General features: G+C 48.3%; 1 protein-coding gene across 1 annotated transcript in view; it reads right to left on the minus strand.

Annotated features, from left to right (window-relative positions):
* LOC144142157 (stearoyl-CoA desaturase 5-like) overlaps positions 1 to 23,147 on the minus strand; it is a 52,736-nt gene that overhangs the window by 24,333 nt on the left and 5,256 nt on the right. Inside the window, exon 2 of the mRNA XM_077673545.1 lies at positions 8,182 to 8,416. Within this exon, the coding sequence (XP_077529671.1) occupies positions 8,182 to 8,416 (235 nt within the window). The remainder of the gene's footprint in view (positions 1 to 8,181; positions 8,417 to 23,147) is intronic.

Consider the following 23,147-nt stretch of genomic DNA (forward strand, 5'->3'; position numbering starts at 1 on the left):
AGCAAAGCAAAAATGGCACTGACAGGAACCTTAACATTTTTCAGAATTTTTGAGTTTATTTCGTCTGGTCCGGTGGCGGGCGACAGTTTCATATTTTTAATTATGTTAAGAATTCCGCTAGGCGTGATTGAAATCGGGGGCATCGGTTCTGAAATTACTGGTTGTGAGGAGAGGGAGGGGTTCATATCTGTTTCTGTCGGGAATGCTGAAGAAAACGCCTTGTTCAGTGTGATAGCAGTGTCTCTATCGGTTAGTTCATCATTTTTGTCGTCATAGAGCCTTATCGCGGTTGGAGGAGATGGGTTGACGGCCTTCCAAAATTGCTTCGGGTTGTTTTTTAACATATTTGTTAGTGTTATCTCGAAGAAGTTTTGCTTGGCTGCGCGAATGGTTTTTGAAAGCTTTTTTACCGCACTTTGGTATGCTTGCCACGTGGGGCGATCATTTCTTGCCTTTGCTTTCCTAAACAATCTTTTCTTTCTACTTATTTCCTTTTTAATTGAGTTAGAGAACCAAGGCGCTGACTGTTTGCTTTGAATAGTTACCGTTGGAACACATTTGTCAATTAATTCTTGCATTTTATCCGAAAACAGCTTCCAGTTTTGTTCTACTGAGCGGTCGCAATAACCTTGCTCGAAAAAAGGATAGAACTCTTCGAGTTCAGCGGTAAATCTCTCATAGTTGCCCTTTTCATAAAGTTTAATCTGCTTCCTCCTCGGTTTTTCTGTCTGAAATGATGATTGAAAAAATGCCAAGATAACTTTATGATCGCTAATTTCCTTTAGGTAATGTACTGCCTGGATACAGCTTGGGTCGGACATGAGGATCAAGTCAAGAATGTTGGCAGTGTGCGTGGTCTTTCTCGTAGCTTGGGTTATTATTTGCGTTAATTGAAAATTTTGAAGTGTAGCTAGGAATTGGCTGGACTCCCCAGTGGTTCCATTGAATTGATTAGACCAGTCAATAGTAGGGTAGTTAAAGTCGCCGCATATTATTATATTTGCTGCGGGATATTTTTTTCGAATAAGGTCAAGGGAATCATTAAAGTGCGTGTAAAAATCGGCATCTGGTCTTGGGGGGCGATAGCACGTTCCGATAATAGTGAGGTTTGATCGGGTTCGGCAAGCTATGTAGATTATCTCTAGGGGGTTTTGTAATTCTATTTTGAAGTGACTAATTGAATTTTTTATTCCGATTAGAACACCCCCACCTCGGTTTAGTAAGCGGTCTCTACGGTAAAGAGCAAAACCGGGCAAGTACGGAGTAACTTCTGAGTCGGCAATATGTGATGAAAGCCATGTTTCTGTAAGAATGACGAAATCGCAATCAGCTGATTGGATTACGGCGGATAGTTCTTCGCGCTTGGGAAGAACGCTACGAATGTTGGTATAAAGAATCGAGTATGTGACGTCAGTAGTAGATATGGAGGCATTCTGCGGCGGGTTACGGAGGGGTGAATGTGGCAGATAAGGTTTTGAGATATTTTCCTTTTGCTAGCTACCCCGTTCTGTCGTTTCTTTCACCAATTTATGCACAGTGTCATAGTAGTATGTCTTCTTTCCAATGATCAGCTTTTTGTAGCGTAATTTAATGGGCGCATTCCGTTCACGCGCGAAGCGAATTAGCTCACGACGAACGGAACGTGTTGCGAAACAGAAATCCTCAGATATGCTTATGCTTGTGCCTTTGAGCGTTAAGGCTTTAGATAGCACATCATCCTTAGTTTTATAAGAAGCGAAATTTACAATTATCGGACGAATTTTGCCAGGTGCGGTTCTGCCGATACGATGCGCTCTTTAAATGTCCTTCGGTTCCACTGTTATTTTCAAAGTGTCTCTGCAAATATTGGTTACAAGTTTTTCGCTGTCTGCCCAAGATTCCGACTCGCCTTCTTCGACGCCGTAGAAGACAAGATTGCAGCGACGCGACCTGTCCTCGGCGTCATTTAGTCTGTCCTCAATGCGAACAAGTCTGTCAGACGTCTGCACGGACGTTGTCAACAAATTGCCAACATCCGACCTCAAGTCCGGTAATAGTTTGCATTGGTCCTCGGTTTTCACTAGGCGTGCAACAATGTCAGCAAGGGTCTGTTCAGCGTTAGTGAGCCGCGAATTAATGGACTTAAGTTCTGCTAAAATTTCTGCCTGTCCGGCTTCTAATTTTGATAACATGGCGTGGACCGTTCCCGGGTATAGTAGCGCTTTTCGCCTAAAAAAATAAAGGTAATTACCGGCACTGTCGGGCGCTTCGACGCACGAACTGGCGGGGGCCCTGGGGCGAGCAGCGCACAAATGAAATGCACGTATCGCGCGGCGCCTTGAGACGCCGCGCATTTCGAACGCCTGCGCGCACCGGATCTCTTAACCACCACATGCGATGGCCACCGACGGAGACAACTGGCTTTTCCTTCTTCCCCGGCCGTCAGCGTCAGGAGGAAGGGAAGATGAAGACAGAGAGACGTGGCCCGGGCGCAGGAGAGCTCGGCCCGTCGTCTGCGTGCTCCGCGCGAGTACTGTTTTTTAGTCGCCCGCCGGGCTGTAAATAAATGTACAGTTTTGATCGAGGCTGAGTTTGTCGGTTGAGGATACCCGGGGTCAGATCCTCAGCGCTACGTCAGCCTGGAGGAGAAGCCCCGGGGAAAAGAACATCTCGAAGATAACTGGCGCAGTCGACAGGATCTTCAACAGCGACGACTCAGCCGGCCGGCGGGCGAGACGGGCCCTTGACGGACGGAGCAGGCGGAGAAATCGCGGTCTGCTGAACGAGATCGGCGGGAGCAGCGAGCTCGCCAGCCAGTTGGAGAAGCGGCTCGACCGGCGCTCAACGGACTTCTCAACGGAGAGCAGCAGCCTGCTGAACGGGAACGGCTGGAGCAGTGAGTGAGCTGCCACGGCAGAAGGCGGTGACTTCTAGTGCCGCGTGCGGACGCCTCATCGGAAGGAGCCGGATCACCCCTGCAACCCGAGAAGGAGAACGCGGCCGGCGCCGCGTGGATACGGATAGCCACCTCGACGGATCCAGCCCATCACCACAAGCACCGAACTATGCAGGTCAGTGCCTCACTTGATCCTGGGTGCGTGGCTCACCATGACATGTAGGGGGTGCTTCATGAGCAGCCCTGAGATAATGGGGGCCGGTTAGATATGGTGAGCTGGAGCTGAGTGTAAGGGCTGACGAGGTAGCGAGCGTCAGAATTAGGTCAGCCATGTCTTTCGCTGACGAGATGGCCCTACTGCAGGCGAAATTGAAGATCGCTGAGGCGGAGTTAGCTGCGGAACGTCTAAGGAGTGAGCGTTTGAGAAGCGCTAACAACGCCACCGCCTCACCGATTGGGCAGCGAGCACAAGGGTGCAGCGAGATGGATGGTAGATTAGATTGCATGAGCATGCTGGAGGGGGTGCTCGTAGATATGCCCTCCCAGGAAGCGCTTGTGCTAGATTGGTTCGCTGGTGCCGAGGCCAGGCTAGACTCCTACTGTGTGCCGCCAAAATGGCGAGCAGGGGTAATTCTTCCCTACTTGAGCGTGAGGGCTAGACGGTGCCTAGCTGGACTCTCAGGGGAGCAGCGGAAGAGCTACGCAGTTCTTAAAGCAGCAGTACTGAAGGGGCTGAGACTGGCTTCAGTTGCGCGTGAGCCTGTCGTCGCATCGTGCGGAGGCGCAGAACATTCCGGGAGCATGGCCGAGCGGCCAAGAGCTTTGCAGGATGCAGCAGCCCGGGAATCACGGGAGGAATCGGATGCAGTTGATGTCGCGCACACTGCATCTTTTGTTTCTGGAGATCCCCAAATGTCATGTTGCGAAAATGTGATCGCCATGGGGAGCTCCTACGAATTGGAGGAGGAAAGTGTAACTCAGTGTACGGCTGCTTATGTAATGCAGCCCCAGGCAGTTACAGGTAGGACTGCAGGCGTAGCTGAACCGACAGTCAGTGTCAGGGGTAATGTGACCGCTAAGCTGCCTTCTCCTGATTACGCTGACCAGCAGTGCGTAGTGGAGCACGGCGCTCCGAGCGCAGAAGCGGCCGAACCAGAGGGTTCGCCTAGAAAGGGGAGGAAGCGTCAGCCAGCTTCACCGCAGTGCAGCGTGGCTGCAACGCAGGCCGACGAGCCAGCAGCGGTCCCATCTCGAGCGAGAAAGCGAGGCGGAGAGGGGTTCCCGATACTGTTGCGTCACTTAGCTTCCCCTGAGTGCAGCTTGGCTGCGGCGTATGCTGACGAGCCGGCAGTGGTCCCTTCCCGAGCGAGGAAGCGAGGAGGAGAGGGGCCCCTAATACTGTTGGGCGACGAGGTGCGCCGCATGGCAAGGGGGTTTTCAGACGACGACGGCCGGTGCGTACCACCTGCTAAAGGCCGCTCGCTCTGATTGAGCTAGATGAGGATTGTGCCTATTTTGTCATGGTGACCTGCAGCCAGGGTCAAGGGGCACTGGCCGTGCTGATTGTTGTGTCGTCAAACTGAAGGAACGATGGTGCACGTGCCAAAAGTGTGTGTGGTGTGTGTTTCGTGTGTGAAACATTCCTGAAGTTATGTTTCACAGTGGTGGTGGAGGTGTCGGGCGCTTCGACGCACGAACTGGCGGGGGCCCTGGGGCGAGCAGCGCACAAATGAAATGCACGTATCGCGCGGCGCCTTGAGACGCCGCGCATTTCGAACGCCTGCGCGCACCGGATCTCTTAACCACCACCACATGCGATGGCCACCGACGGAGACAACTGGCTTTTCCCTCTTCCCCGGCCGTCAGCGTCAGGAGGAAGGGAAGATGAAGACAGAGAGACGTGGCCCGGGCGCAGGAGAGCTCGGCCCGTCGTCTGCGTGCTCCGCGCGAGTACTGTTTTTTAGTCGCCCGCCGGGCTGTAAATAAATGTACAGTTTTGATCGAGGCTGAGTTTGTCGGTTGAGGATACCCGGGGTCAGATCCTCAGCGCTACGTCAGCCTGGAGGAGAAGCCCCGGGGAAAAGAACATCTCGAAGATAACTGGCACTCTGTGACGGTGCATCCTCTAACGGTTGATGTAAATCAGGGTGTCGAACCGGAACCGGAACCAACCCGAAAATCGGAACCTATCCCGAATTCGTGCCTAGAACCGGAACCGAACCGAACCCGTATTTTTTCCGCCATTTTGGAACTGAGCCCGAACCAGGACGAATCGAAGGAAGCGTTCCGAACCGGTTCCGAAAGCGGTTATTGAAAGGGTTACGGGAAGGGTTACAGCGAACGGGAAAATATGCAGTGGGTCAGACCAACCTCGATATTTTGGTGGTCCTATCATTGGAAAATTTAGCGGTGCTGTCTCTCTTAACAAGCAGAAAATTTATTTGCACAGAAAAAAGCGGGATAGTTTTTTGGGACGAAGCCTTAATGTTATAAAATTCCCTTCTTTATTCACGTATTGCGCGTTTATGCTGTTTCTAAGTTAATATTGATATCTGGCACTGAAGTTAATGAATAGTTGCCTAACGCATATCTTGTATTCACGGGATAGAAATCCGATAGCGTTCTTCGATACCTTCTCTCCCTCTGCGCTACCATTCTGCAGACTTGGAGTACCAGCGGCCACTACTGCTGCTTGTCGATACACTATGCTATAGAACCCAATCGCCGCCACCTGTCGCTGAAGTGTCATTAGCAAGTTGCTATGGCCAGCGTTTCCCTGTAGTCAGTGAGTCATTATAGCCGTACCTCTGTTAGCAGGCGGAAGGTGGGGAGAATGAAACACCTCTAAACGCCACGTGCCACACTTGAGAGGTGGAGGCTGACGCCGACGCCGGTCAGATTTCGATTTCTATATCACTGGTAATGATCCCCCGTTAAAGACAAAACACCGCTGAAACTGTAGGTACATGAAAAACGTAGCAGACCAACCAATCTCCTTTTCAATGCCAAAGCATTACTTGCTCGTTCACAAAATACGCGTGTGTGCGCTCGGCGAGCGTGTCAGTGTGCGTGTGTACGTGTTTGCGTGCTGCGTGCTTGTGTGCTTATGCGTGTGTGTCTGAGTGTGTACATGCGTGCGTGTGTGCGTGTGTCTGTGTGTGGGCTTCCGTGCGTGGGTGTGTGCGCGTGCGTGTATGCGTGCGTGCGTGTGTATGTGCCTGTGTGTGCCTGTGCTTGTGCGCGTGTGCGCGTGTGGGTGCGCGCGCGTGTGTGTGGCGACATTTGATGGTGCCAATTAAAAAAGATGGCGCACGGGCAGGCTCTCTGCTGCCCAGAAAATTTGCGTGCCCGCCAAAGAGGCTGCTTGCCCAAGGATGCATTATTTGGATACGAGGTTCGGCCCGTCACTCGTCGGGAATGGGAGTGGAGCACAAGGGGGCGCCGCGGCGGTTACGTTGAGCAATTGTAGTTGTTTTCCTCAAGAAAACAACTGCGGGCTATGGTTTATGAGCCAAGAATAAAATGAACTGTAATTATATTAATGGACCAAAATGAATTAATCAATATAAACTTGCGGCTGTAAAGAGTAATGCTTTCACACAGACACAAGGAAGTTAAGTGTCCCTGCGAACCTTTTATTCCCCTTCAGATAGTTTTATTATATTTTGGCCTCCGGTGGAAAGCATTTTGCAGTGCATTGTACAATCAAGTTGGCCAACTAACATTTGCAAGGAACAAAAAAAAAACACCTAAGTTATTAATTTGTTTTTATACCGACCTGACAGAAAAGCGAAGAAACAAAAATGCTGCACTAAAAAAGTAAAACAATAAACACGTGGTGTTTTTCCCCCTCCGAAGCCGTTTGAACCACCCGCTGGAAGTGGTTCAAGGAACAGAGTGGTGCTCGCAAACCGAACCCGGAACCAAACCCCAAACGCTTGAACCCGAACCAGAAACGAACCCCCGAAATTTCGGTTCGACACCTTGATGTCAATAAACAAGTAAACAAATAAATAAATAAACAAATAAACAATAAATAAACCTAAATTAATGAATTAATGAATAAAATGAATAATTAATTAAAAATAAATAAATAAATAAATACAATGTGAACTTGATACGAGAAAAAAGTGAAAACGGCAAAAAAAAAAAAAAACAATGCAGACACCATCTGGTTCCAATCCTCGCATATATTGTCTATTACAGACTGCACGATACTACGAAGCGGTGAATGGGATCGCATCGATCGGTGTGACTGCCTATAAGTTTACCTTTCTGGCGTTAGCCAGCACTTCAGAGTCCACATTTCCGCTTTAGTTAAAGGCTTTTCTAGATTTTGCCAATGCTAGCTTACCCCAGAGATATTCCGTAAATGGTACACCCCATCCCTGCGGCCTCGATATCCCTTCTGCACCTCTCCCACGCCCGCCACTCTCCAGCACCTAATTTGGCACTGTCCGAAATTTACGCGTTACAGAACCTTCAACCCTCTTCCAAGTGTCTCCTCCTCATACGTCGACCCTCGAACGCTGGAACCCTCCAGGCTGACTTTAATTGCGCACTACTCTCTAGAAAGCGGTCTAGCGCGTGCAGCTTAGAGCCGTGAGCCTGCTCACCTCACCCCACGGGGTCTCTTCCGCCTTCGTAAGGAGCCACCCAGCTTCACCTTGAACGGTTTATTTTCAAGATGTCCCAAGCTACGAACATCCCACCCTCTACTCCCGCTTCCCCCACTTGACCTAGCGTCTTCCTGGTGTAATAAGGGCTCTCTCCCCCTTCTTTTTAGAATGAAAGCAAGTAAATTAGTGCATTTGATAAGCAACCTATTGTGGCCAAGGGAAGAAGGATAAATATGTGATGACGATGAACAGGAAGACCATGATGATTGTTTCTTATTCTGATTCGAAAGAAGTGGTTGCTTAAACAACAAAAGGAACTCCGTCTTGTCTTGACTATAGGGCTGCTCGTACAAAAGATAGTTAAGTCATTTATGATTTGGACGATGAAATCTTCGATTTTCCTCCCCTGTTCTATCCTCGTTTTTGCCACTTTCACGGCTAACCAGTTCGCTACCCTTAATTCCAACCAGCTTTTTCAGCGCAGACATCCGCTCCAGTTGGATTTCGGGTGGAAGCCTAAAAAAAGACAAGTCTTTCTTAGAGGTTGTTTGCCCAGGTCACACACTGCACGTCGTCCCGCGTGTGCTTCTTGTCTGCATTTGCTTGTTTTCCACCGAAAGCTCGCTGGTCCGCGGAGTGAGGTCATCGCCGCTGTAAGGGTGCAAGGAAGACAGAAGGCCACCTTACCCAGGAGGCTGGTCTGCCACTTGGCCGTGAAGAGGGCGCAGTACAGCCCACAGGCAGCGCCGGCGTGGAGGAAAACAAACAGCCACACGTTGCGCCACACGATCTCGGTGTTTGCGGGAGCCTGGGAGACGGTCTTGCTCTCGCCGAGGTCGCCGTCATCGCTCGGTGGCTGCTGCTCGCGGTCATCCCCGTCCTGCCTTTTCCTCTCCGTCACTGAGGTGCTGGTTACGGTGGTCTGCGAGACAGCCGCGCCGCACAATGGCGGCTATATGCTCTGGCCGGATCAAGGTGGCCAAATTTCCCGTTCGTTAAGGAAGGGCGGCACGGACCCACTCGCGTGCATTCAGCGGTACCACGGTCAGGCGACGCGGCCAAGAGGCAAGGGCGGCGAGGAATGGCGAGGAAAGTCTCAAAGTTAGCAAAAACGACCAAGTACGCAGAGCTGGGGCATGACCTACCTGTATAATTGTGCACCAGATACCCTGGGCAAAGTGGGCGCTTGCAATTAGGGGTAGTGGTGAGTAGGGCCTCTTACAGCTTTGGAAGCGGAAACTAGCGTTGTGGGGTCGTAATGCTCAATGATACAGACAAACGCGACCCCGCCACGGGGAAGTGGGACTACTTGTTTACAGAAGGCTACGCTACGCGGGAAGACGGGTGGCTTATCTAGAGGCTCTATGGTTGGCACGTATGTGTGCTTTCACGCTGAGCAATTGGCGACAGAGGCGCGTCGTGCCTAACAACAATGGTGGTATGAGCTGTCGTCGTAACTTCCGAGTCAGGCATTCATAACTTGGCGTTTTAGCTGTCTCCCGTGATAATTTTTCACACAACCGTCTGCACGCTGCTGCTCCTTTTGTCGCATTGCTTCACACAAAGGAAAAGGCAGTGCCAGAGGCACGCGAAGAAAGGCGGAAAAAGCACACATGCTCTAGCTCGGTCTAAATTAGCCGTGAATTATTTAAGTACGTAATTCAGCAAATGTATCCGGCTGAGCGCGCAAGGGCTTGTTATTGTTGGACTCGTGCAGCTCTGCTTAAGCCTTGCCTTTTAGTAATGTACTTTGTCGAGAGGAACAAAAAGCTTTTTAGTTACGGTATCACCTAGTTGTTGTTGAGCACTGCAGCTGAGTTCGTTCTGCGTTATCTAACAGGACCGTGAAATCGGCAGAAGAGTTTGAACATTTATTAAACCTGAAAGAAGCGACCATCTCTAGGGGGCTCCGTAAAATTAAAGGGGAAGAGGAAAGGTACGGATTTCGAGTTTATGGAAGTAAAATAAACTGAAGCAGACTCCACGAACTTAGTGGCTATTTATTATCCGCGGTGACAAAAGAACAAAATAATTGAGGTTTCCTCAATTTGAAACAAAAAAAAAAAATCAGGGAGATTGTTTGTTTTTCGATGAGAAAGCCGTCAGGTGCATGAGATCCAAAAAGAACCCCCCGAGTGAGGAATTCGGAAAGCCAGTATATCGTAATTCAAATTCAAATATTCGACCAGAAAATCACTGTGTAGATGGCATACATTTCGACAAAGTTGATTCCCGCGCAAAAGGCAGCCGCAAGCTACGTGTTTGGTGCACCAATCGCGAGCAGACCCGCGGCGATTCGGGTGCTTCAATTCAGGTGCGTCCGCCCTGCAGGGTGGAGACACGTATACGTTTTCGCCGCCATTTTTGGATCACTCTCTCACTGTCGCTGATAGTGACTGTAGCAAGACCGTGCTATAATTTTCGCCGCAACGAAATTTACTCACTAGCTTGAATCATCTTATTTGATTCGCGTTGCTGGGTCTTGCTGGAAACGAAAGCAACTCAGCGTTTAGCACTTTGGCGCCTTTTTCATGACTGGAACTACGCACAAAAAAACGGGACCATTGATGATTGATTGATTGATGGGTTTAACGCGCCGACGCAACGCAGGCGATGAGGCGCGCCGTAGTGGAGGGCTCCGGATTACTTTCGACCACCTGGGGATCTTTAACGTGCGCCGAAATCTCGTACACACGGGCGTTTTTGCTTTTCGCCTCCATCAGAAAAGCGGCCGCCGTGGCCGGGAATAGAACCCGCGACCTTGTGCTCAGCAGCGCAACGCTTTAGCCACTGAGCCACTGCGGCGGTTAAAAAACGGGACCAGCGAAGAGAACACACACAACGCCTGGTCCCGTTTTTTTTTTTTTTTTTTTGTGCGCAGTTCCAGTCATGAACCATTTTCAACTAGCCCGGCTTTGCGATCTACTTTGGCGCCATTGAGTGCAGGGGTGTCGCCGCCGTTTGCTATATATACGCCAGTAGACCGATGCGCACGCCTAGACCAGCATGGCGCGTACCCTGTCACCGGTTTCTGGCGCGCCCTTTTATTCCGTGAGCGAATAATTTCTCAGACTTAGCAGCCAAACGTAATGGCGAGATGCGTCATGCCATTGTGTCCGCCTTCATCACCTGAAATAATCAGTTACTAGAAGACCCGCGAGGCGTGCATGACGTCTGTGGCTTGCGTGAAATTCGGCGCCGCCTGTGCCCGCTAACCACCGCTCCCCGCCTATTGTTCTGGCGCGCTGGAGTGAAAGGATCGGGCACGCACACGGGAGACTCAAGTTGCACTTGCTTTCGCGGGAATTAATAATCTCCTTTGAAAGCAGAATGAGCCCCCTGGGGAGAGTACCTTGATTTCTATTTCAAGACGCGAAAGTAAACCCAAATGCGCGCTCACTTGATACATTGCAAAACTACCCCCGGAAAGTTGTTAAAATTATTTTTATTTCCGACCTGCACGGACCATATATACATTACCGATGACTGTACTTGACATTGAAGTATATCAGAATTGTGGCTATTTTTCACAAACTCATGACATCCCCTGTCAGATACTACAGTTGAACCTATAGCTATCACGAAGTTGACAAAAATTTTCAAGTTCTCGCTACATGCAGGTTTTCGTTACATGCAGGTTTCGAGTTAAAGGCAACTGCGCTCAAATTTCACATAGAACAAATTTATTTTTAATGTATAGCAAGTACTACCAAAAACGCCTCGTTAATCAGTCCGAAGCGTTTAAAAAAGCCATGCCGCAGACCTCGCTGCTCCTGCCTGTGGATCGCGCAAACAGCCATGACGCGCCACGGCCGGGCTAGAGCGGCGGCGCACGCGCGCACACCGCCGCTCCATGCCGGCCGTGGACGCGCATGTGATGCTCCTGCCGTCCGGAGCTTCTTCCTCTGGCCATCCACGCAGCTGGAGAACCGGCCGCGCTGTGCTGCGAAACGCTTCACTCGTTTGCTGCCCCGCGCGCACGTAGAGCTTGCGCGCAGGCTTGCTCCAGAGCTGCTGACCATCCGGCCGCTCGCTTGCCGGCTGCAACGTTATTTTAAAAGCCGCGCTCTCCTCGATTTCGGTCTAAAAATCGTCGATTCTTGCTGACTGCTTGCGGCGTCAAACAGGCGTATTTCAGCGGTTGTATTTTGCATATTGCTTTTTTTTAAGCAGACTATACGTATATAGTGTTTTCAAGAGGTCGAAATTTTGAGCGCAGTTGGCCTTCGAGGCTCTCGTGAGTGAAGGAAAAACGAAACCTAAATGCTTGACATCAGTAAATGTGCACTCGCCCTTCAAATATTTATTTCCCTCTGAAAAACTGCCTGATTTCCGCCTACTGCTTTCCCACAAGCTTAATCATTACACGGCCCTCCAAAGCAGCAAGGTCACCTACCCTTGCATTCACAAACGTAGCTTGAGTATCACTTTGCTTTTGGCACTTTTCGGTGCCTTAAGGCGTTTCAAGGGCCAAACTTATGCTTGAAGGTCGCCTTTCTCAAACTTGATGCTCTTTCCGCACTCACAGTTCGCGAGAGGGTGCTAGCTGGGATACTATACCAGGCGGCTACATTCTTTGCCGCCAGCGAAGACGGGATTTAAAGTTGCGAGCTTGTCTTGGAAAGAAAAACTTTTCCGTTTCTAGCAGCAGAAATCATCACCGACGAACCGAGACCACAGATAGCAAAGAAGACGGGCGACTACACGCCTACCGGCAGGCCTAACACATAACCGACACCGCACTCACACATAGAAACGCACAGTAGTTAGCGGTGCGGGCAAAATTCGCTAAATTAGTACACTTCTCCAGCCGAATTTTAAGAAAAAGAGCAAAAACAATAGCTCATCAGGGTAGCGAATTCGTTACATCAAGGTTAACCGTCGCACCGCCTTAGTTAGATAGAGGTCTCAAAAACATTGGTTTCAGTGGAGCTGGCTATGGGAAATTGAAAACTTCGTTAAATACAGGAATTCGTTACGTAGAGGTTCGTTATATCCAGGTTTAACTGTAACAGGTTGCGGGGGGGAAATCCAAGACAATGTATTGAGCGTTTGTAAAGCGCCTGCGTGTCTTAAACTGCACGTGGGCTTTGAAGTTGGCGTTGAAAAACTAGGCCCACTTAAATACGCAATTATTCGATCATATAATGCGCAAACTCCGCGCAGCCGCACAATCATCCAACTGCATTACTATGAAATATTTTTCACATGGTGAGCAGCGCAAAAGAGGAGCGGTTGAATGTCAATGGGGGAGGCCTTCGTCCTGCAGTGGACCTGAGTAGGCTGAAGAAGAAGAAGAAGAAGAAGAAGAAGAAGAAGAAGAAGAAGAAGAAGAAGAAGAAGAAGAAGAAGAAGAAGAAGAAGAAGAAGAAGTTTAAATGACATAACATCAGTATCTTGAAGATATAAAGGGTCATCATCGCCATGTTATTACGTTTTATTTGCATTACAATCCCCAGACTTAATCAGAATGATGTTATGTTGTATGGCGGTGATAGTGCTTTTTCGTGGATTTTTATACGCTAGCATCATTACGGAACTGCAGTAAAGATTGCATGGCAATACCATGTTGTAACATCGCATCACACGCATTGCCGATCACTTCGAATGGGGCTTTCTGTCATTATAACGGACGTTAAATGAGCGATAGAGTTCCCATGGAGAGAATATGTCTACGCTTTTCACATCTCTCCCTGAGTACTCTGTTTCAGTGGCTCCTTCCTTGGAATGTAGGAGTATTTTGAAATGAAGCCACAGTGGCAAGTCGGCCCGAGATAGAATTTCAATACTCGCTTATCGTCCCCGTGTCCAACGTGCGACGTACCAGCTGCAGGTGACGTCAGACATTTTTTCATGGACTTCTCAGGGCATGCGATAGAGCTGTTCGTGCCTAGTTCACCGGTTATTGACGGGCACAAACCTTTGTGACTTCCAATTACCTGCCGCGAATCGTTAAAAAAACAAACCCGCCCTGCTCGGGAAGAAATATGGTTGAAACGCGAAGCTTTCTCCGATACAAATGCAAAGTCCACGATCCCGTCAGCCAAAGGCCAAATCTACGAGAACGCTGCGCTAACCGAGTGTGATGTTACGATTTTCTATTTATTAGTTTGTGACTGGGTCCTCTGAATGCGATGATTTGGTTAGCTCAGCGTTTTCGTTATTCTGCACTTCGGCTGATAGGATTGCGGAATATGCATTTGTATCCGAGAAACTTCGCGTTTTATAATCACCAACATGTATAATCCTCATCATTTGCCCTTTGTGTAAACCCTTGGTGTAAAGTTGGCTTTCCTGCAGTACGTGTTCCTTTTTTGACACCATCACAAGTGGGACATTGGAAGTTTCGCTTTAAAACGTGCTACTCTGGCAGAGAAATGGCCGGCACACCTTGTAACGTTCTGCCCGTCTGTTTACCACGTACCACCAAAAACAACAACAGCCTCACAGTGCATTCATCTCCATCCGTCACGAGCATGCCTTCGTTCCCCTACCTGCTAGTCGGTACATCCCTTTCGAGGAGATTGTACGGCACCCACGCGCTAGCATACCAGTGACTGATCTCCCATTTGTCAGTCCTGAGCAGTACTTAGCAGATCGTGGCAGTTCACAGCTGCTCTCGCATAGAAAATCTATGAAAAAAAAAAAAAAAATACCGACCTGCTCTGGAGCCGTTCTTGGCAGTCTAAAATGTCAACTAAAAGACACCCCAGGACTCTCGCGTGGCGCGCCCACCGATCTCCGAGCTGAGTTACCACAACAAGTTACCAAGGCTGAGTTACCTCGGCCTTACCACGACAACATGCTCCCCCGCCTTGCTTGTGCGCTTTCTTTGTTTACATAGCGACGGAGTTTGTCAAACTGCCGCCTATTTGATAGAGCCGTGTTAGTCTGGATGAGGCAGGATCATACATTTCACGCCTGCGCTTTAAAGAAACGCGACTTTTACCCCGCTGTAGATTCGCTCTACCATCCCAGATCAATGAAAGGTGCGTTTGACCAGGGTTGTTCAATGTTTCTGTAGCACTTAACAAACAGACTTCGCGGCATCGGGCAAACTTCCACGCACACATAATAGATGATATCTTTTTCCCTCCGGCGAATATGTTCATAAATTTATTTGAGGAGAAGACTAAAGAAACGTGCGCAAACCACTATAAAAATATTCATCCATCACGGCTAGTGAGGGTTCTCAATGTATGGCCGTATGACCGGTTACATGAGTATGCAAGGGGTGAATGGGATCTTAGGTGGCAAGGAAGGATACATTAACATCCTCCGCAAGGCAGAATGAAACAAAAATTGAAGGAAGGCGTTAGAAAACGGCACTGACTTCGGACAATGTATTCGTATTTCCGAGCCCCTCTCTATGGGCCCTAGTAGACGCTTGAGCCACGACGCGGAGGTTAAAAAGATGGCCCCCTTCACCCCGACTTGCTGGAGCGGCTATCACTACCACTCGCAAGCAAGGAGACGGATGGAGATGAATGCTCGTGACGGATGGAGATGAATGCACTGTGAGGCTGTTGTTGTTTTTGGTGGTACGTGGTAAACAGACGGGCAGAACATTACAAGGTGTGCCGGCCACTTGCGAGGCTACCACTGGCGAGCGTATACACTGCACTAAAAGACCATAAATGCCCCGGAAAGTGGAGGAGAATATAGCCGCATCGTTTGCTGAGTGGTTGAAGCATCAGACGCGTAACCAGAAGGTTGGGGGTTCGAACAGCACCCGGTGCGCATGCTTTCCTCCACTTTCTTTCCTAAAGTACATCAATTATTATCTTAATCCACAAAAGAGTCTAACGCTTCCCCTGTACCTCGTTGGTATGCATATGAGCTTATGTATACTCACGGAGGCACGGGTTTGAGTGTTATTTAAAGCCAGACTGTAGTTTCAGAGCGAAAAGCAACAAATGTGCGTGTGATTCAAATTCCTTCGAAAGAGCAATAACCATACGTATTGTTTTATTTTGCCGAGCTAACCATGTTGTCTCTATACCTTGGGCAGCAGGCAGCCGCTCAAGTGCTTTAATTATGGTGCGTTATGAGTAGGTGCGTAAAGTGAATTCAATTTCAAACAAATACTAATGGATACAAAGATCCTACCTTTTCCAAAGTCACCATAGTCACCTTTAGAAAAGACTTAACAGGTAGGATATCAGCTATGGGCCTCGTGCGCTTGTATGGTGGCGCCACTGATGCGCTGTGTTCAGCGCCATCTTGCGGACAAAGGAGGCATAATTTCTGAAGTCCGTCAGCAAACGACATCCGGAGGATAGTATTCCGCGCAGTACGATTATTAGAAGAGAAAGAAGGAATGACCGCTATTCTGTTGCCATGCGATACGAACAGCTAAACGCTACTTTATTAAATAGAATATGGTATATGGTTCGCAAAGGCGACAGGAAAGCGATGCATCACACAAAAAAAACAGTTTTAAACAAGCGCGGTTTTGTCTCCGCGCAGCGCGCGGTCACGCTGTCATTTCGCAACGGCTTCCACTGAACACCAGCAGCGCCGCCCAAATAAAAGATAAAAATAAAAAGACGGAAGCCCGCGATGTTACCAAGAGAACGAGAGGAGTGCAGGAGTGTGCGTCTGTGTGTGCATCGCCTCCCGGAAGCGATAATGTATGTGTGAGGGAGGGTGTGATCGCTGGCTCCACCAGTGGAAAATTTTTTGTGGGGCCGCCGGCCCCCGAACAGCATGAAATAACGGCATAACGTCCAAACGACGCCAGCAACGCCTTCGTTGCTGTGGTCGCTTTGGTGGCTTTGGTGGATTTGATTTATTTAGCCGTAGATCAGAACGGCCGGGTTAGAACTGCTGGCATAACCAAGCAGTTGGCGGAAAGCTTATTGTGAGGAGAAGACCGACTACGCGACTTCATGGTGCTTGCAGAAGCGAATTTCTCCCGTGTGTACACTCCCCTGTGCCTTGTACATGTCAGGAAGTGATTTGATGTGTTGTGTGTGTGAAATCGCGGCGAAAGGTTTGTGTGTATAAATTGCGACACCAAGGATAAGCGGCTTCAAGAGCCCGAAGATTCAGGTTTGTAGAGGCAGGTATTTGAAAATGCCAACTGCTTGAGTAAACTCTACCTCAAACTGCTGAAACTACGATGAGTTCGTTGGATGGGCTCATAAAAAATATTACAATGCTTTTTGAAGTGCTTTCATAGGTTTATATATGCATACTTAATATGCGAATAAGTTTGGACGTAGATGCGCGAGACGAGGCTTTCATGAAAGCCTCTGAACGTTTATTTACCTTGTTTATCGCTCGACATAGACACGGGCACAGATATGGTAGATCGCACAACAGGAGCTTTAATTGTGCACGAATGATTCCTCTCGCATTCGGAGTGACCTTGATAAAATAAGACCATTTTGAATAATGGAGATTGTTTCAAAGCTGACAGTTGTACGTTATGTTTGTGTGACTACGCTGCAAGTTATCTTTGTCAGCAAAAATATTTTGCGCAACAAGCCCCACTTCAACTCGTTTTTCAAACGCAAACTACAAGTTGTACATGTTTGAGATATTTGAGAGTCCTTTAAATAAAAGTGTAGATGCGAGTCTCCGAATTGTGGCTGGTGTGTGTCCATCTGTTTACGGTTGTGTCGCAGTGTAGCGTGAATATTTACGTTTCTGTTTTCATTTTAAAGCTTCATATTTTGCTGGTATGACTACGTACAATTCAAGCATGCATATCCGTGGGTTGCTCCATGTATTTTCTGATGCGTGCACACCAAAGGCTAATTGAGGCGCTACAAAAATATGCATTGGATACACGGCATTTTTTTTTTTTTTTGCAGCGGTCTTACGGCAAGTAGCGTGCACATACGCAAATGCATTTATGGATCTGTTCTTTTTATTTCTTTTCGGGTACTATGTGCTTCGGGAACGTCGGCGTCGCAGGCAGCTGATCCGTGTACTGTCGTCTGCTTGTATTGGAGAAGGGGCGCTTTCTAAATTATTTCGGCTTGTATTCCCGCACAACTCGTCAGCGTAATATTTCTATTATTATAACAATTGTGAATTAAAAAAAACGTGGTAATTGTTGTATACTTATTTTACGGTTGTTGTTTAAACTAAGCCGCGTAGCGAACTGCTGTATATGTTTATTTTTTTCTTAAGAAAAAATTCCGCCGCCGCTCCCAGGTGGCGCCACATGTTTATTTGAAACTGCAGTGCACGAGGCCCATAGCCTGCCGTGAGGTGGGTTTCGTTTCGTTGTGCTTGATCTGAACCAGAGTTAACTTACCAACCAGCCTTCCCTGCGGCGGAGGTATTTCTATGTAGGCCAAATACTAAAACTCGCGCGAAAGATTTGCAGCTGGCCAAAATTAATTGGCAGCACCTCATCAACGGACACCACGTAGATTACCTGGACGCGTTTAGCTCTAAATTTAGGTCTCTGTCACTTGCTTACCACTTTCTCCCAACAGAATCTCTTGTTTCAATTTGGCTCAGAAAGTTCCATTTGCTAAACGGAAGCCCATTGTCAGTGCGAAGTTGAAAAAAGAACATCACAAACGTGTGATTAAGTATCCCCATGACGACGCCACCGCATAAGCTGCAAGAAACGGAAAGCGTTTTCGTGAGTGCCGGCAAGTCTCATAAACTGAAGAGTTTAATATCGCAAGGTTGTCTGGGAAGACAGCTCGCTGTCTGGCGTGAGTATTTTTTCCCTGATTAAAGTGGCGCAATCCTAACTGCTGCGGCAAACATTGTTTCACACGGCGAGAGGTGTGCGCGTGTTCCTTGCGGTCGCATAGGGGAAAACAGATTAGTCACGCAAAATGGCCCCGGCTGTGAGTGGCCGTGTTCCTTAAGCAGTGACCTCGGGCCGTGCGGAACAATGGGATAACGGTGCACTTTATATAGAGGCTTCAAGAACACTCATAACGATGCGCGTGTGCAGCTTAGTCATGCCTAACACAACAAAGCCAGGCGTGAGAAGGCTTAACGAGATTGCATCTAGTTTCGTTTTGTTTTGTTTTCTTTTATGGTAAGTTAAAACGTCAGAAATAAAATCACTGAGAGCATAGCTCACAGGAAGAAATTCAAAACATTTTTTTTTTTCAAAGTTTAGAGGTTTGGAGCACCGGTGCTACACCTGGGCTATGAGGCACACCTAGGCGGAGTGCTCCGGAGCCTCTGGACACCCTAGAGATTTTTAACGTCCTCCGAAATCTCGACACACGGAAGTTTTCGTTTGTTTGTTTGTTTTTTCTCCATCGCAATTCCTGAATTGGACATTTTGATGTGAGCTTGGTTTCACCGGTTTTCAATTTTGTCACGCACTTGCGGTTGAGAAGTGTATTAATAAGCAGGCAATTCAAATTTTTATAAGCTCGTTGGTATGTGTGCATTCGCAAATTTGCCATTTCTGGACGTTTTTATTCTCTGTTTTATCTATCTACGTTTTTATGAAACGAAGTCTGACATTTAAAAGAAAACTGGCTGAAATGACCCGAACACAGAGATGACTGCGGGGTTTACTATCCTACACAGAAGTACGTGGGGAACGCACACTCTGAGATTGGTTGAAAAGTCTTGACCTATTTCAAACTTTTGTCAGGAAGGATTACGTCCCACCTCAGCAAATTCCACTTGTACGAAGCTCATCTGGTCTTACATTTGAGTGCAAGATCATTGGCCAAAACGAATTCGTCGTGTTTTTACTGTCAGCCGCAGTTTCGCACGAGGTGCCGTTTATGTTTTTCTTGGCTAAAAATAATCATACTTTAAAGAGAAATAAGCTATAACACGGTAACAAGTAGTGATAAAAAAATGGTTCAAACACGCTGAAACCGTCTGCGCTCTTGTTAGCAAGCCGTGAGCCACGTGTTGGAAGGGAAGACGAGAGAAAAATGCCGGAATAAAGTTTGGGGTGGTGCCGACATTGTAAACAAAAATATTTGGTATCCAGAATGGGCCTCTACCTTGCATGTTGAGATACAATTGATCTGACTTTGAACATCAATAGCGTCGCGCAATGTGCAAGGGTCATATCAGCATATATAAGGTCGGATAGAGCATGCTCAGTGTTTGTCGTTTAGGAGCTTCTACGGTCATGTCCTTACCATCCTTCGTTCCAGCTCCTCCCCTCAAAGGTGGTGTAAGCTGCATATTACGCTACACAGCTGACTTGCCGCAGCAAATTCCTGCGGAACTGCAGAAAGCTGATTCAGTAACCTAGATGTAGTGATAGCGGCCTGCAATCTCCCGGCAACCTATATGGGGCGCATCTTTTGTACGCCCAACATTTAGCGGGGAAACGCCTGATCCTCCTCACTAAAGCCCCTCCATACTGCTCTCGTCCACCATGGACGCGAGCGTGGACGCGATGGAAGGGCTGTGCCCCGCACATGGGTCTCACCCATTCGATAAGGCGGGATCCCGGTCTTGGGCCGTACGTGACGCTGTTCCTGCAATGTGCCGCGCGGGTACTATGGAGACTATACATTCACGGCCGACTCGGTGGGCCGCTTTGTGATTCAGCGGCCGCAGTAAGACGAAGCCAGAGTCCGTCAAAGCATTGACGGACTCTGACGAAGCTTTTCACTGGCAGCACCACCTCACAAAAACGATTGAAACAGATAACAGCGTAATGATGGTGGTCGCCATGAAGTTGATAATGAAAATATTGTTCGCGAGTGACGATTGTAGAAGATCCCTGGAAATAATAGACAATTCTGTTCCTGAAAACAAATAAGAAGATTACGTGATGTCCTCCAATTCGAAACACAACGTTCGTTCCCCTTAACCGAACTCGACTTACCGTGCATATTTACCGAACTCCAATTCAAGCTACAAAAATGCATTTAAGAAGCTTTCCATCTTTAACATAAGTCTCGTGTTTGGCTTCAGAATTCCTAGCAGCGCCTTTCGCACATCTTGTGCGCCAAGTTAGGTAGCACCGAAGTAATTTTTAAGCTTCACGTCAAATTGCACGCTGATTCGTTAAATCTCCGCGTTTCGCAAACCGATGGTTTGCATTTCGCCTACATCAAGCGCAATGGTGAGTTTTCAGTCTATTCTGGAATGATATAACTGAAATTAACGGGAATAAACGTTTTCAACCCTTAGTTTCGATGAGCACAAAGTATTTGAGCCAAATATTACTTCCTCACACCCATTAGATAGCTAGAAACTAGCTCTCTGCAGCGGCATTTCTACCAGGAAGTTTTCCGCAACATCTGTGAGCGACGCTCTGTACGAGTACAAAATAAATGACACACTACATCTACGAGATGGTGGGCCAGAAAATGCACGGATCGTTTCTCCATACTCGACCGCGCACACTACATGTAAGTCGGTGCGTCATTCAGAATCGGACGGCGATTAATCGTGAGCGTTCGCACCGGGCAATCGCCATGAGAGTGCGTTGGCAGGGATATATGTTAAGAGTATAGACGTGCACTTGTGTTATTGCCTCAAAGTCAGACGGGATGGCTGCGCATCGTCCGCACATGCGAATAAGCAGTTGCTCAGTGATTTCGGAATATATATATCTGCGACATTTTTGCCTGGTGACGGGCCACTTTACAAATACTTGAATATGATTCCCGAGACTGGTGTACCTAAGCCACAAACTGGCATGCTGCAGCAGCTGAGGATTCTGCTTTCACCCACAACGAACACCACAGCATGTCACAGCCAAATGCAAAGTGACGACACCCAGAGACAGTGTAGAGGCACATGTTACAAGTAAAATAACTTTTAGTATTAATTTAGTCCCTGTTACCCAAAATATCGTCATTGATACCATGTGGAGGCGTTGGTTTCCAGAACGGCTTATGCTAATATAGTTTCGGGGAGTAGTGCGACATCGGAAAATCGGTCCCTGCTTGGAGCCCACTGCATGAAATCAGATTATCACCCAATAGATGTCAAATACTGACGTTAATTCTTTATATTACACAGCAATGCGGTCACCTTGATGTACACCACAACGAACCTGAGTGACCGACAATTCCGCTGAAGGGGGTGTTTCGCCATTCCGTACACGAGAATTCCCGGCTGTCTAATATTGACTGTTTTCACTACTTGGTTTCGCTTCTTGACGGAGCTGCTGCTGAAGCCGTTGCTGTCCTGCAAGTGACAGAGTCCTGCTATCAAGATGGTCTTTATATCTTGAAGAATCGGTTTGGCAATTCCAAAGCGATCGAGCTGAAGCTCAGACCTGTCGATTAAGGCAACAACGTGGCCACTTTGAGGAAGTTGTACGACCACGTGCAAATGAACCGGAGAAGACTGGAAAGCTTGGGCGTTGGAGCTTCTTCTTACGCGGCTATGCTGAATGAAGTGCTTTTAAAGGTGATACCTGGCGACATTGTTGTCGATTACTTCAAACAGCAGAGCCTTGCTGCCAGCACCGCTTCCACGAGCAGTCAGAGATCTTCTGTCCAGGACGTAGAACATCTGCTGTCTTTTCTGCGAGTGGAAGTCAAGTGCAGGGAAAGAATTGTACGAAAAGGGAAAGCCGATCTTCCACGTTTATTGGCGCCGTGAAGAGAGCGACGCAAGGCCCTGCACGGTAGTCCAAGCGCAGCGTTCCGAACTCCATCCCGAGCGAACGTGTCCGCACGCATCGCCAGGCGCGTGAACGTGCCACTTCGTTGTCGGCGTCTCTCTCATCATCATGACTGTTCATGTTGGCGGTAAATTACAAATCCGCAACATCCTCCGCGCCACCAAATGCTCACTCGCATAGATATAAAATCAGTCAGCCTAAGTACATTCTCCACCGCAAGCTAGCTGCATTTTCCCGGTCATAGTGTTACCGTTATTCCCTACACACTTCGCCGATTGCCCAAACATATTGCTAACTCCGTCCCTCTGTAATGGTGAAACTGGTTGTTGTCGCAAGTTGCGGGTTTTGCTGCGTTTGAGAACTTTCTTCATGCTTTGTCGGGCTGTAGCCTCCCCGTCACTTTCGCGTATTCCAGCGAGAGCGTTGCTGACCCCACTGTGAAGAAGTCTCCTACGAGCGTTGTCAATGGAGTGTTTAGAACTGTCATCTCCAGGTGCCAGTAGCGGGTATTTCTTTTCTTGTGAGGCCCAGTTCAGATTCGTTTTTTTTTTCAACGTGGCCGTTCAAGAAATGGGCCCCAACCGCATGTGCGTATGCGTCACAAACGACACGGAATCGATGGGTTCTTCACACCTCTCGGAGGACCTCACGGTCCGGCATGGAGTAGGCATGATCTGAACCACACGTTCCCTTCACAAGTTTTTCTGAGCGGTCATCCTCTGGCACTGCCTCCCAGCCTCATCACCCGGACTTATGCCTTCTACTTTTGAAGAAAGTTGTCGAGGTACACCGTGAAGTCTCGAAAGGGCAATCTTGCCATCGTCGTCCATGGAGACCGGTGTGGACTTCTGTGGGAGTTGTGCCTCATAGCGTTCTATTTCAAACACAGTTGAGTTCGGTGGATCTACGTACGAATCGTTCACTGGGATGCAAGTTCGGCGTGTTCATAAGGCCAAGTTTGTCTACCTCCCGAAACCGCCAAAAAAAGCAAGAGAGGTCTTCATTCTCGTACGCGTCCGTGCGGAAGACACACACAAGGCTGCTGCCTTTGCATCTATCGCTATCTTCACATCTATCGCTATGGACTGGAGAAGTTTCACGGTGT

This window comes from Haemaphysalis longicornis, unplaced genomic scaffold (genome assembly GCF_048455015.1).
Source record: "Haemaphysalis longicornis isolate Haplotype H1 unplaced genomic scaffold, Haemaphysalis longicornis Haplotype H1 scaffold_1, whole genome shotgun sequence".
Classification (NCBI taxonomy): Eukaryota; Metazoa; Arthropoda; class Arachnida; order Ixodida; family Ixodidae; genus Haemaphysalis; species Haemaphysalis longicornis.